This window comes from Solea solea, chromosome 7 (assembly GCF_958295425.1).
Source record: "Solea solea chromosome 7, fSolSol10.1, whole genome shotgun sequence".
NCBI lineage: Eukaryota > Metazoa > Chordata > Actinopteri > Pleuronectiformes > Soleidae > Solea > Solea solea.
The window spans coordinates 19,139,227-19,157,548 of record NC_081140.1 but is presented as its reverse complement, the minus strand read 5'-3'; the positions used below and the strand labels follow the sequence as shown (position 1 = coordinate 19,157,548).

Sequence of the window (18,322 nt, the reverse complement as noted above, 5' to 3'; positions counted from 1 at the left end):
TAGTGATATCAAAAATTATTTTATGTACATTTACATCATGTTTTTAAATACTAATTTAGCATGTGAACTATAAATCGTTCCATATCGATATTTTTTAGACCCTTGCATTATAGGGAAGTTGTTTATAATCGTTTATTTTGTTATTCCAGTGGTGCAGTGTCGGTGTGTGACCCCCAGGTGTCGCCAGGTCTTTGTAGCGCCATGGTGTTGACCCAGAAGTGAACGAACGACCTGCCGGAGTTCACCGGGCTCCAACATGGCGTGGAAGAGTGTCTCCGTCTTGCTCAGACTCGCGAGAGAACCAGTTTTACTGAGCACTCCGAAGGGCGGCAGGTGAGTAAGCGCAGCCGAATAGAGGCAGCATGTCCCAACTGACTGTCAGACGAAGCTCCGCTGCTTGTCGTTGGCTCGGTTAGCGTCAAGGACAGTTTGTTTATGTTTTAGCCGTTGCTAGCAGGCAAAGGTTAGCTAACAGAAGTGACTGCGGTTTTATTTGTTTTGCCCTTATAAGTGACCATGTGTCCTCGTGTACTGATAAGTATTAATTCACCAGTGTAAAGTCGTAGCTGTGACTGTGTCATTTAATTTTTTTGATTCAGTATCGTAATTTATAGCTAAATTAAAAGCAGATTTAAAACAGATGTCCATGTAAAGCAGCTACAGTGACAACGCTGCATTTGTATTGTGTACTGTATTTATTTATTTTATTTTTTAGATTTGACATGTAAAACAGATACTTATTCATGATTACCACATGTATTGTAACATCCTATAACGAAAAAACATAGATGTTTAGTGTCTCAGCATTTAAAGCAGTTATGTAAAATCCAAATGGACACGAGTTAAATAACAGTATCACGAGAATAGTCTCACTTTAGCTGCCTGATTATTTTGGCTGAACCTGCTTCCTTGCAGAAAAAGTAAATACTTGAACTTTGGGGTCTCTCAATATCTTGGTGTATTGTTGTTGTTCTACTCAACCTGTAGACACAAAATTCATCCTACTGTGATAGTAGCCCATAGACCTGGCAGGCTTGTCATGTGAGCAGTTCCTGAGTCATGTCTACTTAAAGTTGTCTATCTGCCTCACAGCCTCCAGCAGAGATGTGGCTTCAGAAAAGCTGCCAGGAAACCAGAGTCCAAGAAAGTGGAGGAGGACCTGGGATCCCCCCACACAGAATCCGCTGAAAGTGCGGTCCAACGCCGGACTGCGACCCCCCACTGGGAGCAACAGGCACTGCCCAGCTCCCCCCGGGCCTTCAGTCGGCTCATCAAACCACTGGTATTCACTGTGGGGGTAGGTGATGCTTTTCTGTTGATGCTTGAGGTGACATCAGGTTGGGAGTGATGTCACAGACAGGTTCTAACACCATGTCAGTTTACAGGCTGCTCATTTGGCTCGGCGGCCATCTGGCAATACGAATCGGTCAAATTTCGAGTCCAGAGCTTCTTCGATCAGATCCAAGCTGATTGGTTGGAGAAGTTGCACCCTCAGAAACGTGGAGATATTCGCAAAGAGGTGAGTTTGTGAAGCAGTGGTTGTGCTACAAGGCCTCCTTTTATTTATTTTTTTAACCTCTTATCTCAGACTTACTTAGCTGTTTGTGTTTTAGATCAACCAATGGTGGAACAGCTTGAGTGAAGGAAAGAGGACGGTCACAGGTGAGAAAAGTTTTGTTTGATTGACCGTAGATGAACGCATGTGTGCTGTCTTAGGTCACATTTAGGGACAGCACAGTCATCACTAGCTGTGTCTCGATAGTCAAGGCTACATCCTCCGAGTGTGCATTCGTCGCCCCGATGTTGTCAAAGAGCGTCTTTTTGACACTCGTTGGGGCTGTCCCAATAATCACAAGAAACTTGTCTCCTTCTCTATATACGTATTGAGTTGAACACATTGGTTGCATTAGTTGACTTTCATATATGATGTTCTTGTTTAACTATTGTTGTCGAAATAGTGTGTAAGTTTTGTTCAAATTGTGTTGTTTTAATCTTAAATCTGTGGAGATAAATTATATTTGTAAATCATATTCCAGGTTAGTAACATTTAAGGGAAATTATCTTGTTCATGAAATTGTCTTGTTCATGTTCGTCTCTCATTCTTAGATACATCGCACACCAGCGTCATCTACATTTACTCCAGTGTTACATAAAATATCAAAAACATAATAACTAGAGGCTCCATCAAAACTAATAAATAATTGCAAAACACAAAACCAGAACTGACTGAAAAAACTACTATAAGTTTTATAACTATGTTGAAAAGTGAAATATATTTTAGATTTATTTCATATCAGATTATTGTTAAATATGTCTGATTTTTAGGATGTTTTGGCTGATTAAGGGTAAAACCACCAGTCAGACTTCACGGGGGAAGGAAGAACTGTGATTCACGGCATTATCCTGTGGAGGGCAGCATTTAACCCCTCTGCGTACAGCCTTACAGAATTTATGAGGAGGAGGAGGAGAAGGGGTATTAAGAGTTAAGTAGAGTTAAGTGGGCTGACTTCCATCTCTAACTTCCGTCTCTGACTCCCGTCTCCTTTAAGTGTTGCACATTTGCAGCCTTGACTGTTGGGACACAGCTACTGATTCTGTGTCAGTACCACATACAATCACACTTATGTATAACAACCTGAATTATTCCTTTTAAAGGATGAGACACTCAAATGAGTTTGACTCCTTGTCACAGTTCTGTTTTTTCCCCCCAGGGATCATTGCTGCTAACGTTATTGTCTTCTGCTGTTGGCGAGTTCCATCGCTCCAGCGCACCATGATCAAATATTTCGCCGCCAACCCCGCTTCCAGTGAGTGTGTGTGTGTTTGTGTGAGGGAGGGAGGGAGGGAGGGAGGGAGGGAGAGAGGGAGAGAGGGAGAGAGGGAGAGAGAGAGAGAGAGAGAGAGAGAGAGAAACGTCAGGGTGGTGCATTCACCGTCAAGGTGATTAGTGACATGTTGTTTGTTTTCCTACCACAGAGACCCTATGCTCACCGATGCTTCTCTCCACGTTCAGTCACTTCTCTTTCTTCCACATGGCGGCGAACATGTATGTCCTATGGAGCTTGTCCACCAGCGCTGTCTCCATGCTGGGCCAAGAGCAGTTCATGGCCGTCTACCTGTCTGCAGGTGCTGCAAAAGAACACACACACACACACACAGTCAGCGGTAATTTAAACATCTGACGCCTCACTGATGGATGTTTCGCTCTCTGTTCAGGTGTCATTTCTGCGTTTGCGAGTTATGTGGCTAAGATGGCGACAGGGAGGTTTGGACCTTCTATCGGAGCGGTGAGCAGCTACAGCACTGTTTCCTGTTTTTAATTTAAAAAAACACTTGGCTTCTACCTCAAGAGGGGATTTTATCACATCAATAACAACAGACAGTTGATATTGTTTTTTGAGCAGTTTCATGAAAGCAGAATTAAGAAAACCAGGCTTGACCTAGTCAGATATGAAGAAGTCTCTGAAAAGAAGCATGAGGGGTCTTCAACAAACTCAAGCAAGTCCAACTTGCCTATAATTACACTCTTGAAGAAAGTCAGATCAGCCTCTCCTAGATTTTTATTTTCCATGTATCCATGGAATTATCTAGGAGATAATGCTAGATCAAGTTAGGCTTTGACAGATAATTTCGTGTTTTTTTTTTTTTAAGTGTGGTTGTATGAGGCACTGACACATGGCGGTGCTGTGTGCGCCCCCTGCGCCAAAAACCAGCCTGAGACATCGATGCTCACTTTCAGTATAAACATCTCTTACAGTAGGGACACCAGAAAAAATGACATTGAATTAATTAGGGACAGATTTAGTAGAAAATTTTTTTCCCAACAGGATGCTGGGGTTCATAAACCACGGCTCACTCTCCCACACCAAAGACCATGGAGACAATCTGTGTTTTTAGCAGGGGGGAAACACATGAGCTTGTAGTCTACTGCTGCTTCATTTTGTTACTAAGATAAATCACATTTAAATTTACTGATGGAGGCAGGAGTGGATCAACAACTCATGTGTGACTTTGGTGTGAAAGCGTGAGTGTTTTACAAATTGAAATAAAAATCTGTTGCATATTGTCAAGATATCTTGCTGGTATAGATTTTATTAGGTGAGCCATTAGTTGTCTGATTGTTGGTGCAGGGGGCGCCCAAAACACTGTCAGCTCAAGTTGACCCCAGTCATGTCTGTGTTTTCAGTCTGGTGCCATCATGACAGTCTTGGCTGCAATTTGCATCAAAATGCCAGAAGCCAAACTCGGCATCATCTTCCTACCCATGTTCACCTTCTCTGCTGCCAACGTAAGACTCAACTCACCTCACCTCACCTGACCACACGTCCTCTCTCTCGGTTTGCTCTTCTTAAAAAGATGATGCTCTTTGCTTTGCTGTGCCCGCAGGCTATTAAGGCCATCATTGCCATGGATACAGCAGGCCTGGTGCTAGGGTGGAGGTTTTTCGACCACGCTGCTCATTTAGGAGGAGCCATTTTCGGAATGTGAGTCTGCAGTCATGGCTGTGTCTTTTGTTTGTATATCTGTGATCGATTTATTGACTGATGATCTCTGCAGCTGGTACGTCCTGTACGGTAACGAGTTGATCTGGAAGAACCGAGAACCTTTTGTGAAATTGTGGCATGAGTTCAGAACCCGAGGACGAGGAGGAGGAGGAGGAGGAGGAGGAGCAGCAGACGTGTGACGGGGGCAAAAGATGTAAACATGTATAAAATGTACAGACTCTGAGAACCAATTGGCTTCTCCAGGACGAGGTCATACAGAGCAGCTGGTGATGTCACACAAACATGACCTCATTCTTGTTCATATTTATACAAAACATTCAAACGTCACGACTGGAACCAACAACAGTTATTGATGATCAATCAATAAATGTTCCTTGTTCAGAACCAGGGCTGCTGATTGTTGTGTGCTGCTCTGAGTTAATATACATACATATATATTTAATTAATGAGTTAAAATGAACAGTGACTTGACAGTAACCGATTTGTGATCAAAAGAATCACAATCATGTTGTCAGACGGACGACAACATTTGTTTAACTGTAGCTACTGAAACAGACAAACTGGTCTCATCTGTGATCGATCAGTCTGTTCCATTGTTTATATAAACAATTGAGTCACACGCTCAATTATGATTGGTGCATAGAAAATATGTTCTGTGTGGGTTTTTTTTCCAGCTTTTCAAACCTTTTGTGATGTTTTGTTTATTTGCTCAGAGGAAAATCTTAAAAATAAACACATTATGTAAAAAAAAAAAAAAACAGTCTGTCATTTTTATTTTCATTTGAAGTTTCACTGTGATGAATTCAGGCTGTAAACATGAAAAGAAGCGCCAGAGTATCTGTGCATGCGTGGCTCAAAACTATAATAATAATATCAGACTGAATGTGAAATGTGTGTAATTAACAAAGCAATAATGACAACCTGCTCTTAAAAAGAAAAACAGCCAGGCATGGATTTACATTTTCAGTCAAGCACTTATCTATGGAGCACCAGAAGTGACCTTGAGGGAGAGAAAGTGGGAAGGCTGGGGAAAACAAAAAAGAAATGTACTTCATACATTTGCTTCATCATGCAAGTGTTGTGATTGACAGCTCGTACCGCCCAAGAGCTGCAGGGCTGAGAGTTTAGGTGGATGACATCTTAGCCTGGCTTCACCATCTTTTTTGAAGAATCGTGTTGGAATAATCCTTTGGCGTGGTTCAATCATGTAACATCCTTGAAATTAAACCAATCGAGGCATTTAAAAAAAAAACACTGCTGTCGCCAAAAACTGTTATTAACATTAGTTATTAACATTACAAAAACATCACCCCAAAATGTGTTAAAAATACCTTCAATTAAATCATTATGAATCATGAGGTCTTGGAATGACTGAAAAGACGCCAGCTTCCCCTTGTGGCACTTAAAATAAATCACTAGGACAGTATGTTGGCGACAGACAGAAATTTCAAGTCACTCTTGTGATATTAACAATTTACTTTGTCCACAATTATCACAAACGCACAATGTGCTATACTATTGTAGATTGTCTCATCCCTGGGAGAAAAGAGGCTGAAACTGTCTCATCACAAACAACTGCTAAATGTCGATACTGATGTGTGTTCAGCCGAGGTCATCGACCCTGAACCAGCAGGGACCAAAGACCAGATCAGGTTCACACACTCGGCCACATCAGAGAGAAACAACGTTGACAAAGAGCAGCAAGAAGGACGAGGAACAAAGACGACAAAGGCCAGCAGCGAGAGCAACGGCCAGGAAAACTTCGAGAAGAAGGACAAGAACAGACGGTAATACTATTTCTACAGTGGTCGTTCTGAAATCGGGGTCTGGGGACACTTTTTTAGGCGTGTATTTTACAAAAGGATTTACAATTCATTGTTAATGTATTCAAAGAAGTTCACAAATGTCTTCTTATCAAACAATGTATAGTCAAATTATTCCAATTGAAATACATGAGGTCTCTGGAGTACTTTATCTTGTCCCTGACTGAGAAAAATGATAACCACTGTTATCTACAGGACACTAACATAACGACCTCTGCACGTTGTACAGTCATGAAACACCCGGGAAATGTATAGAATTAAAAATCTAAATTTTTAGACCTTGAAAAGTTTTAGAAATGTTAGGAAAATGCAGAAAGTCATGGAAATCTGATTCACGAATAACTATGACTAACAGCTACTTCTACATCATGTCAGCCCGATGTCACCTTGTTGACCACCGGCAAATAAGACGACATTGGCTGAGCGTTTCTCAACTTTTTACATCTGTGGTGGTGAAACCACTGGTCAATTATTAATTGGATTTTTCGGCTTTCACCGTTCTGCTTTGTTGTTGATCAGAACGAGACATTTGAAGAATTACAATGTTCTAACATTTGGGATTAAATAATCATGGATAAGACATTTAGCCGAAAATATAAAGGACCAAGACATGAACCCTGAGGAACACCACAGAATGAATAGTAGGACATCATTGCAGATTCTGGTGAGCAGCGTGCCAGATCTGATACATATAGATAGTAAGACTTGAGATGGTGTACCCGGTCCAGATGCCTGGCACCTTGGTATCTAGGTAGTGAACCTTGAAAGACGGGTTATAAATATATGTGACTAATTAAACCTAAAGTTGGCAGAAGATTAAAATGTTCTCTCACAATAACAACATTTATTCAGTGTGTGTGTCCTAGTAGCTGTTTAGTGCTGGTGATGTCCATATGTCCTGATGTGTTTCCAGGTGATCCAGTTGTGTGGAGACGTGGAGCAGGATGGCGGTGGCGCTGCAGGTCGTGGGTCTGGTTCTGGGTGTGGCGGCCTGGTGTGTGCAGTCAAGCTGTATGTCATCACAGCTGTGGAAGGTGAGGAGTCAGATTGAGTCACTCAGCAGCAGCCAGTGGCAGTTTGAAGGTCTTTGGATGAGCTGCGCTGCAACGTCGCTTGGGTCAGTTCAGTGCAGTCGCTTCAAGACGGTGTTAGGGTTGCCAGGTGAGGACACACACATACACACACACACACACACATACATACACGTACATTCAGGTCAAAGGTCTCCAGGTCAGCGTTCATAAATCTTATTTGTGTGGCAGTTCACCTGCAGACCTGCAGGGCACTGATGATCCTTTCACTGCTGCTCAGTCTCGCCGCCATCATTGTGTCTGTGCTCGGACTCAAGTGCACCAAGATCGGCAGAATGTCAGAGCGTGTGAAGGAGCAGGTTGCTCTGAGCGGAGGAGTCCTCTTCATCCTGTCTGGTATGTGACTCAAAAACTGACGTGGGTTTTACATTAAAGTTTGGATCTGTAAGGAAGGATTAGCAGAATCCTTCTTGTGGGCCTTGTCAAACATCAGTCCCCAAAGATTTTTCACTGACCCTTGCCCACAGAGTGACTACTGGGTTATACCCATGTATTTGAACCATACTTTTCAGGCCTGTGCTCCTCCTCAACCACTGCACTCCTGCAATGAATTCCATCTCACTCTGCCCTCCTTGCAGTTTAAGAAAACTCAGTTCAGATTGTTCTCATTTGTGGTTCACTGATAGTGGATGGAGCTCGGGCAATGACACCACGGCAGTGGAGTCTGCCTTTATCTTCAAGAAAAGACTCATCTCCTTCTTTCTAAAATCTCTTAACACCACAAACTGATGAAGCCTAACTTTTCTTGAGCACTCTCCACTCCTGAACTTCCACAACGTCTGTGATTGTACGGTAGCTCAGTGGTAGTGCGAGTCGGTTGCGGGGTCGATTCCCGGCTCCACTAGTCTACATGCCGATGTGTCCTTGGGCAAGACACTTAACCCCACATTGCTCCTGATGACTGCACTGGCAGTGTGTGAATGAGTATGTAAGAGTGATAGGGTACACATAGAGTGAATGGGTGTGAATGGGTTAATGCAAAACTGTAGTGTAGAGCAGCTTTGAGTTGTTGTTTTTGTTTAGGGTTTTTTAACATTTGCATGTAGTTTGATTGAATTTATTTTATATATAACTATATATATTTATATATAAGTATATCATTGATATAGTATCTAAAAGTAATTATATAAAATATAACATGTACATTTAGAAACATGTTTTTTAAAAAAGTTTTTGTCTCTCAGGCCTCTTCACTTTGATCGCTGTGTCATGGTACGCCGCCAGGGTCATCAACGACTTCTATGACCCACTGTACGGAGGAGTCAGGTTAGTCTCTCTCTCGCACGCACACACACACACACACACACACACACACAATGATGATGATGATGATGAATGGTGTTGCAGGTTTGAGCTGGGTACTGGTCTGTATCTGGGCTGGGTGTCCGCCTCTCTCGCCTTACTCGGCGGATCAATGCTCTGCTGTTCTTGCAAGAAGACACAGCCCACACCTGTCACACGGTAAACAAGTAAACAACACACACGCACACACATACACACACACACACACACACATAGCAGCACCAGCCCAAGCCTTTATGGGGCCCTAAGATGAAGTTGATTGAGGGCCCCCTCCCATCACTGTAAACTGTTTTAAGGGTTCCTTAGGTCTATACATTACATTACATTTCATATTATACCCATGCAAGAACACACACACACACACACACACACCTTTAATGTTCAGGTGTCTCCACAGACACACAGTAGAAGCATCACCCTGTCTTCTGTAGTGTGTGTGCTTCGTCGTCTGTCCGACAGAGGGCGCTGTTCCTCTGACACTGTTCTCTCTGTTGTTTCCTCCTGCAGACAGTTCTCCTACAGCTACTCGAACTCGAGCCGTGGACCAAGCATCTACAGAGCAGCTCTGCCATTAGACAACAGCAGCTCCAAAGCCTACGTCTGAACCATGAACCTGTAAAACAGTCATACACATGTTTTTCATGATGACGTTTTATTATGAAGGGCTCTGTGGTCATTTTGTATCGTTAGTGTTTAAGCACCTGATTCTGTTGTAAATAAAAAAGTTTCCTCTCATAAGTTTCAGTCTGATAAAGATCTGATCTGAACAATTAAGTAATAACTTAATTGTTTTTAATCAGTAATCTTTTCTTGATCAATTCTCTGTGCTGATTAATAATTATCTTAAAAGGAAACAAACAAAGGGAAATTTAAACTTATAGTTTAGTTTTTTATTACTGATTATTTAGAATTATTTATCTATGATTTTTTTGTGTTGCTCAACTTCTCTAGTTTAGTCTTTTTTTTTATTATAAAATTGTGCAGTTTACCTTAGCACCACTAGAGGGTAACAGATGGTTATCAACGGTCCTTACAACTCCTTAAATGAAAAAGATGAAGAACTACATTGGACCAGGTCAACATCTATTTTTTCAATTTTGAAAAATTACAAAAGCAGGGAAAAAAAAACACTGAACATAAAAACTAACCGATGTGCATCTACAAATCCTACTACGAATCCCAGAATGCATTGTAGCACAACGTCCAGTCACAGAACTTCACATTTTGATGAAGCTTGACTGTGGCTCATGTTTGGCATTAATGTAGTAACCACTGCAACAAATATTAATATTTTGTATTCAATGGCAAATACATTTATTAAGCAAACAACTAATAAAATATTGACAAATGACATTTATTCAAACATTTTTAATTAAAAATGTATTAAATGTGGAAATAAAGAGAGTCAATACAACAACAAAATCAAGAAATGTTTCAATAAATAAAACATATGTAGGTAAATACAGAAAGACATTTTTTTTCTATTAACATTTATTTAATGATTCAAAAATGTTGTTTATTTACTTTTGTTATCTGGTCGCAGACAGAATATATCAGTAAAAATAGAAACTACAGCAAATTACAGCAACAAAGTGCGATCATTATCTGTATAAAAATTGAAATAAAATCAAAATTAAAATGAATTTTTTTTGAATGAAAACAAACACCAATGAGAAGCAATGTAACAAGAATCTGGCGACCATGAATAGGTCAGAGGTACAGAGGGACGTTAAAGAGGCCCCGGGGCCCCATGCTTCTGTTTGAAGAGGCAAGTCTGAAGGAAAGTGAACTGGCTATCAATCAAAGATCAATCAATAAGACACAAATACGTCTGTCAGTCTGAAGGCCTTTTACATCGTTGTCCAAGGGTCTGCCATGTCAGATCTGTGTGTGTGTGTGTGTGTGTGTGTGTGTGTAGGAAGAGGAAAAGATGACCATTTCCTGCTGCTGTTAGAAAATAAAACAAACAGGAAACACTGAGCAGGAGAGACAAGCGAAGAATGAGCAGAGTCGGACAGAAGGCAACAGAGTCAGACACAACATCAAGAACTAAGACATGGTGGACCGGAGGACAGTAGAACCTGCCAGAACCCAGTAAAACCCAACAGTACCCAACAAAACCCAACAGAACCAAATAGAACCTGGAGCAAAGGAGGAAGAAACCTGAGAGAAGACAGAAGAGCTGAGGACACACACATACTGTGTGTCTTGAAGAGACATTTGGATTTATTTGTCTTTGTTCTACAGAAAAAGAAGAATAAGGTAAGAATCATCATGCACGCTCACACAGAGAGAGACTGTGTGTGTGTATGTGTGTGTGTTTACACAGTTTATGACTTGTATCAGTGACATTTCCATAAGTCGTATCTGTATGCTGATTAGCAAATCATAGTATGCTCATGTTTTACACATTAGATTTGTTAGATTTTGGTCTTGTGAACAGTTTCCGTGGTAACAGGTGTTCACTGTGACTCTGAATGACTCTCTACAGCCCTCATTCTAATCTGTGGAACACTGAGTTTGGATGAGCATTCGCACTGGCATCATTCACACACTGATCCACGTTGTTTTGAGGAGCTGTCACAGAGGGAATATGGTTCTGTGTTGTGATGGTGCTAACACAACTGTTCCTTCTTCTTTTTCTTCTTCCTGTAAATTCTGACAGACTGTACACTAATAGGTGTAACACTGCCCTCTACAGCCTGAAGCTATTAACCACAGTTCTGACCTCTTAATCGAGAACCTGGCGCGAAAACCGGGTCTTCTTGCTGCAAAGGCAAGACTAGTGCTCACCACTACACCAACCATGTGGCCCGTCACACATTCATTGAAGATATTAGTCAGACTGTGGGAAGTCCGGGTGTATAACAAACGTGTCTGCAAACATACAGAAAGACATACAGAAAGACAGCATCAGACATGCATGCATCAACCCAGTGTGTGAGGGTTAGCACAGGCCAAGACCTGGCTCGGCTCCCCTGTATTTGAACAGGAAATGCACCAATTCTTGACTTTTGCCGTCCCTGCTCAGTCTCACCCGGTTACATCGCAGTCCAAAGCCCCCGAACACAGCTCAAAGTTCTCCATTGCAGCTCAAGGTTTTTCTAAATTCCCATCTCCATCCTTTATGCTAAGCTAGGCTAAACTAGACACAGAGATGAAAGTGAATATCCTATAAATAGTTTGCACTGTTTAGCATTAGCCTGACATCCTGCTGTCGTTTTCTCAGCTGTGTGTGTGTGTGTGTCTGCTAACTGACACCTTCTCTATGTGTGAGTGTGTAAAGCTCTCGTCGTACTTTCTTCATTCCACGTTTGCAGAGTTTTGCACATTTTCTGCTCACACTTAAGCGTTCATGGTGGCATTCGTTCCTAAACGAGGGTCTGTGTTGTTACATACATTATGTACCAGGTCCCCTCATTTTACCTCGAGCTTGAGCAGTCGACATGTAATAATTCATGTGGTCACAAATGTCTGCTGGTACTGGTGCACACGGTATTTACAGAATGCAAACATCAGAGGACTCTGCCCCAGGCTCTGATCCCAGTGCAGGTTCACTTCTGGTTTGTGCACCTAGTTTTGAACCATTCAGAACATTTCAGGCAGAAATCATTGAAATCACGTTGTTTCCACTTGGAATAAGAAGGTGGAGTGTGATGACATCAGTGGGCGTGTCTTAAGCTACAGGTGACTTTAACACCCTGTTGATGCTTAAATCTGGTGTAAACATGGGTGGGTTCGCTGGACCGCGTCAATGTTGAATCTTGAACAGAACTGGTTTAAGAAGCAGAGGGACGTGAGCTGGACACAGATCAGAGGTCAACTAGGACACTGGAGACAGGTTAAAGAGGGTTAAAGAGATAGTTTACGTTTTGTTGTTTGTTTGAGGTACTGACTCACATACAGATTAGCACTTTTAGCCAAGAGCTGCTGCTTTACTGTAACTGAGGTATATCTGAACATTACACGCATGTTAAAAGTCCAAGTTTAGTGGGTAATTTATTTTTAATGTCATGTTTACACTTAGACTAACATACGTGGATAATGCGATTATATATTATAGTCTGATTACTCCTGTATGTATATATGTGTATGCTTAGTCAGACTGGAGTCGGTGTTTTGCGCATGCACCAAAATGTCCTCCCCAGTCTTTGACCCGGAGGTAAAAGGAGATGACGTATAAACGGCAGTACTGCTGCCAGAAATTACAACAATACAGCAACCACAAGAGCTATGCTCAATCTCATTTGTATCATGATTAACATGTATAAAGGTCAACAGGAAGCTAATTCAATACAGACTAGCTTAGATACAGCGCCACCTAGGGAGTCAGATGTACACGGCCAATAAATTGATATTCTCCTCCGCATGTATACTTGGATTCGGCAAGTTGTGCGGTTGCCTGTCTTAGTCGTACTACGGCCTTAGCTTGATTAAACTGCATGTAAACTCACTGACTGAAGCCACAGAACAACATATTTGAACTTACTGATGGAAGCAGTAGTGAATCAGTAACTTGTGTGTACCATGATGTATAATCACTGATTTTCTCTATGGACTTTGGTGGAGATTAAAACTGTTAAACATATCCTTAAATATATATTGTTAATACAAGCTGATGTGTTTGCATTTTATTTGGTGAGCCTTTTGTTAAGTATCTTAAAATCAGTTTTTCCTTGTGAGGAAGCCTCCCTGTCTCAGGCTGGTTCTGGGCTGCGCGGTGGCTGCATGTTCTGCAAAGTCAAAGGTTTACTGTCACATTTAGATTCTCTGTGGTTTATATAACCAGGAGAGTTTGACCACCTTCATATGGAGTGGTGAGGAGGAAGAGGGGACTGGACTTGTGAGCAAATGTGAGAAGTTTGGTCTGAAGAGGAAAAGAAACAAAAGTGGATTGAGACATGTCAGAGACTAAATCTGCTCTATCAGCTGTTTACAAGAAGCACAAATGGCAGTGTTTACTTACACTAACATTAAATCCAGTGATGAAATGTACAAACTTCTCCTTTATTCACCGTTTGACCTTCAACAATCATCTGGTTTTCATTTCACCCTATGTGTGTGTGTGTGTGCGCACACACAAGCAGAGAAAGTAGAGTTAATGAGTATTGTGTCAGTTCTTTTGTGAGGTGTGTGTGGTTACCAGCTGACTAACTGATGAGTGACGTCCAAGTTTGTTCCCCACAACCATAGAAAAATGTACACAAACAAGGTGACACATGTGTGTGTGTGTGTGTGTGTGTGTGAGTGAGAAAACAAGAAGCAGGAAGTCGATTGAAGCTGGAATGAAACTCTGAGGCTGAGACTTTGACCAGACCCATGAGCCTCAGGTGTGACAGACACTTATATACCATGGTTACCATGGTTACGCCAGGCTTAACTGTGTTATGTCAACATGAACAATAAGAACAACGTGATCAGTGTCAAAACTCTTCATCGTGTCCTTTTTTCATGACATCACAATCATGCACCTGCCAGGTGTTTGACTGGACTCAGGTCACATGACTGTGGAGCTCAGGGAGGTCATTGAAGGTCACAGGCCTCACTGCTCATTGTTCATGCTGAGATATAGAGCAGGAAGTCTCCGGTGACATGTGTTCAAGATGGACACAAAGTGATTTTGTTTTGCCTTAATTTTAATAATACATCAAATTTCTATTGTACTTTTCCTGACACTTAAAAGCCCTTAATAAAATAAGAAAAGAAAAGAGTAAAAATAAATAAATTAATTAAAAAATGTCATGTTGTGGAAGGGAAATCCAGAGGGTAGGGGCAGCGACGGTGAAAGTTCATGCTTGGTTCTGGTGATGGGGGTCAGGAGTCAGTCATAGTTTGTTGCATTTATGAAATTTAAGAACTACAGAAAGAAAACTGTTTCATTGCTGTTAATACTCAACTTTCAGGAATGGCTACTCATATTTTACACACAACTTTGTCTTTTCTTTTAAATATTGCATTTGATGTAGACATTGAATGTGACAATGTATTAAAACACTTTTATTCATCTTGATCTCTAAATAAGATGTGTTCATGCTGACAGAAAATATATATATACATATATATGTATATAATATATATATTATATGTATATATATATTTTTTTTTTCCAAGCTAAAAGGCATCACTGCAGAGGGGCTGAAGAGCCACACATGGCACTAGAGCCGCAGGTTGCAGACCCCTGCGCTAGTTACAATCAGGCCCAGTCGCCCCACAGCTAACTACTGAAGAAGATTATGACCTGGATGACGGAGAACCTTCAGCGACCATTGCAAGTATCACTAGTAAACACAACAGGCGACTGCTTTCCTGGCGCTAATGCTAGGCTAACTACATAACCAGGTTGTCGAAAAACCGCGCTCGCTTTCTGACGTAGTTTCTTCTTCACCTGTCCGCCATTTGTAATACAAAATCCCAGAAGAGTCTCTGTTGGCTTTTTGGATATTGTGTCGTTTACGTTTCACTCAAGTTCATATATTCTCATTTTTAATCAACCTGAGAGAACAATAGTATGTTAATGTTCTCCACAAAGTTTGGGGCATTTGTGTGTTTCACAGAACCCGGTGTTTCCGACACGAAATCACATGTACTCGCGTCATCGCTTTATAAACTTTACAGACCATTCATGAAAGTTCGATCTCTGGCACTTAATTCCTACGTGATTGGCTGATGCGGTGCCTTCATGGTCAGTGGGGAACCATTTCAAAACACTTTCTTAGTATTTAATGTGATATAATATGAGTCTCACAGATGATCATGTTCATGTTAATGTCAAAAACTTAAAAAGGAGGGCGTGAATACGTCATCTCTTGGAGAAAAAAAAACACTTTCCCTGCGCGAGAAGCTGAAGCCTTGTCAGTGATATCGACATTTCCCACCGCGCATGAACGCAGCACCCGCTGCTGATTAGAGCAGAAGGCGAGCAGAGCTTGAGAGACAGGGACAAGGACAAGGACACTTGGAGACACACGGACACCGCCGGATCTCCGCCACACTCTGACCTCGTGTCCGCCGCCTGTGATGCTTTGGTACCGGGTTGTGATGCCGTTGTGAGCCTCTGATCCGCCAACATGAGTCTCTGCAGTGAGTCCAAAAAGTTTAAACATGGTTTTTAAAGTTGTTTAATTACAAACAGACATTATGAAACTTTAGGATTTATGACGTGAATCGTCATAAATTATGTTGGAAATGTTCTTTTTGTCTGTGTGTGTATGTGCAGTGAAGGACACGTTCACTGTGACAGTGAGGTTCTCTGATTGATTGATTTATTTATTGATTGATTGATTGATTGATTGATTGATTGTTTGATTGTGTATGTCTCTGGATGACTTTCATGGTGCGTTTTGGGCCTGCAGCAATCGTTAGTGAGTAAATGTCCTCCATGACTTTGTCTTCATGGCTCTTTGCTCTGCCTCCCTAATCAGGTGTGTTCTTGTATTTGCTACCTCTTTAGGACCTAGTAGTCCTCATGGAGACCAGAACCTCATTTCTGAGGAACTGGTTCAGTGTATTCCTAAAATCTGAATTGTGGTTCAGTGAAGGTTGGGTTTAGTCATTAAATGGTTCTGGTGAGGGTTGGGGACAGTCCTTTGGTTAGGCTGTCCAAAGAATCGAATTCAATAGAGAGTCCTTAAAGGGATAGTTGCATTAAACTGATGAGCAGCAGCTGGATCTAAAGTCACAGTAAATGTAATTATTGAACTGTTCATTTAGAGTTTTGCTTTCGTGACTTTGTGAAATAATGGACTAGTGATATCTCAGTGTGGGGTGTCGTCTGTTGCTGTTGCTCCATGGATGCTGATTCAGGTGATCCGTCCTCACTGTGTGTTTTGTCCTGCAGCAGAGAGGCATCTCTGACATGTGCGCACTGTGGCTTCATTCAGCGACCGCTGCTGCTTTCACTGACATATGACGCCGGCTGCTGAGTCAGGAGAGTCATTGTCGCAATAAAGTTGTCAACAAACAGGAGAATGGGGAATGAAGAGGGATCAGTGTCTCCGTCTGTTCCTTTGCCACACCCACACGCTCAGCCAGGTTTACACTGGATTCAAAGAGCAAATGAAGCAGTGAAAAATTAAATGAATGAATAAACTCTCTCTGTCATGACCCTCCACAGACCTGCTGACTGTGACATTCTAACTTCCTGCAGAACTGATAAACTTCTCCTTCTGTCTGAACTCTCCTCTGTGCTGTTTTGAACTATGACCCCTGTGTTGTCGGCGACCCGAGTACATGAACTTAAAGCGATGATGTAGTGTGCCGTCAGGCAGATGTTAATATATATGGTTGTTTGAGGTAGTTGTACAAAGGTAGAGCTGCAACTAACGATTATTTTCATAATCCATTAATCTGTCATCTGTTATCTCCTCGATTCCAGCCCTTTGCAACAAACTCATGGTTAGAAACCTGGGGGTAATCCTGGGCACTGATTTTAAGATTGATAAACAGATTAGCTGTGTTTTAAAACCAGTTTCTTTCACTTATGGCAAATAGCCAAGGTTAATCATTTCTGCTGAGCCACGACCTTGAAAAACTCATAGATTCAAACAGGCCTTCATAGCTACTCCACTGGATAACTGTAACGCACTTCATGTTGGGGTGAGCAGTTGCAGGTCCCAAACTGGGGTTTGCCTCTTCACATCACTCATCTCTTCGCTTTGGCATTGGACTCAGTGAGCTTGCGATGTCCAGCACTTTGGTCGACAATGTTGTTTTTAAAAATGTGTTTTGGACTGGATTGGATTATAGCTGCTGCAATTTTCAAATGCGATAAAATAACATTTTATGTTAATTGTCTTGATCTATAAAAGTCTTTTTACAACAGACTGAAGAGAACATCTTTGTTTCTCATAGATCTGTTCAAATATCACACAGTAATCATATTAAATTAGTTTTTTGAATGAAAATGAGAATAATGATGTAAAAATTACCATTCCCTCTGACATTGTGAATCATATAGCAAATGTTCAACCGTGGATTGGATATTCAGCTAAAAAAACCCAGAAAATATTCACATTTAAAAAGCTGAAAAATCAGAAAGCTTGTTTTAATTATTTAAAAAAACTCATAAAACGATAACCAAAATAGTTTGCGATTCATTTAGTAACTATGATAAATGATCAATAATCATAATTCATGTCTACAATATCTTAAGAATATGTTCAATGCTTCATCTTGCTGTTATACAGCCTTTTCCAACAGAAAACTGAAGTTTGTGTCACCTTGTTAACAACTCGCTTTCCCAGACCAATGTTTTTAATCTCAGCCAATCTCAGCTGATATAGGGCGAAAGGTGGGGTACACCCTGGACAGATCCCCTGCCCATCACAGGACCACATGGAGACAAACAACCATTCACTTTCCCACCTATGGTCAATTTATAGTGTCCAATTTGCCTAAACCCCAAATCTGCATGCCTTTGGACTGTGGGAGGAAATTGGAGAAAACCCACGCTCACACAGTGAGAGATGTTGTGACACGGAGCACACTCACCTGTAGGTAACACACGGACTATGTCTAAGAACCTAATCTAACCCATTTAAAAAATCACAAACTATCCCGTTATCACATTAATGACATGGCGTGTCATGTGAGTGAGTTGACC

General features: G+C 41.4%; 3 protein-coding genes across 5 annotated transcripts in view; all 3 read left to right on the top strand.

The window, feature by feature from the left end:
• The first annotated feature begins 61 nt into the window (after positions 1–61).
• LOC131462554 (presenilin-associated rhomboid-like protein, mitochondrial) lies at positions 62–5,240 on the top strand. The gene is made up of 10 exons (XM_058633850.1): positions 62–333; positions 1,093–1,297; positions 1,379–1,519; positions 1,614–1,662; positions 2,712–2,807; positions 2,977–3,126; positions 3,217–3,287; positions 4,187–4,288; positions 4,387–4,484; positions 4,558–5,240. The coding sequence occupies exons 1-10, from the start codon at positions 257–259 to the stop codon at positions 4,682–4,684; spliced, it is 1,116 nt and encodes a 371-aa protein (XP_058489833.1). The 5' UTR covers positions 62–256; the 3' UTR covers positions 4,685–5,240.
• A 930-nt stretch (positions 5,241–6,170) lies between these two features.
• Positions 6,171–9,459, top strand: LOC131462799 (claudin-1-like). The gene is made up of 6 exons (XM_058634326.1): positions 6,171–6,292; positions 7,242–7,489; positions 7,591–7,755; positions 8,604–8,685; positions 8,767–8,880; positions 9,229–9,459. Exons 2-6 carry the CDS (start codon positions 7,273–7,275, stop codon positions 9,323–9,325), a joined length of 675 nt encoding a protein of 224 aa, XP_058490309.1. The 5' UTR covers positions 6,171–6,292; positions 7,242–7,272; the 3' UTR covers positions 9,326–9,459.
• A 1,279-nt stretch (positions 9,460–10,738) lies between these two features.
• exoc3l2b (exocyst complex component 3-like 2b) overlaps positions 10,739–18,322 on the top strand; it is a 29,413-nt gene continuing 21,829 nt past the window's right edge. Inside the window, exon 1 of one of the 3 annotated variants that reach the window (XM_058635036.1) lies at positions 10,739–10,983. The gene's annotated coding sequence lies outside the window, so the exon portion shown is untranslated. Of the gene's footprint in view, positions 10,984–15,568; positions 15,802–18,108; positions 18,213–18,322 lie in introns of those variants that run through there. The other 2 variants (XM_058635033.1, XM_058635034.1) reach the window with 2 other exon arrangements.

Bases quoted from the DNA above. Each gene is read 5' to 3' on its own strand.
- LOC131462554 (XM_058633850.1), top strand. From the start codon at position 257: ATGGCGTGGAAGAGTGTCTCCGTCTTGCTCAGACTCGCGAGAGAACCA. The intron at 2,808-2,976 runs GTGAGTGTGTGT...TTCCTACCACAG, and splicing joins CGCCGCCAACCCCGCTTCCA to AGACCCTATGCTCACCGATG. The intron at 4,289-4,386 runs GTAAGACTCAAC...CTGTGCCCGCAG, and splicing joins TCACCTTCTCTGCTGCCAAC to GCTATTAAGGCCATCATTGC.
- LOC131462799 (XM_058634326.1), top strand. From the start codon at position 7,273: ATGGCGGTGGCGCTGCAGGTCGTGGGTCTGGTTCTGGGTGTGGCGGCC. The intron at 7,490-7,590 runs GTGAGGACACAC...TTTGTGTGGCAG, and splicing joins GACGGTGTTAGGGTTGCCAG to TTCACCTGCAGACCTGCAGG. The intron at 8,686-8,766 runs GTTAGTCTCTCT...ATGGTGTTGCAG, and splicing joins CCACTGTACGGAGGAGTCAG to GTTTGAGCTGGGTACTGGTC.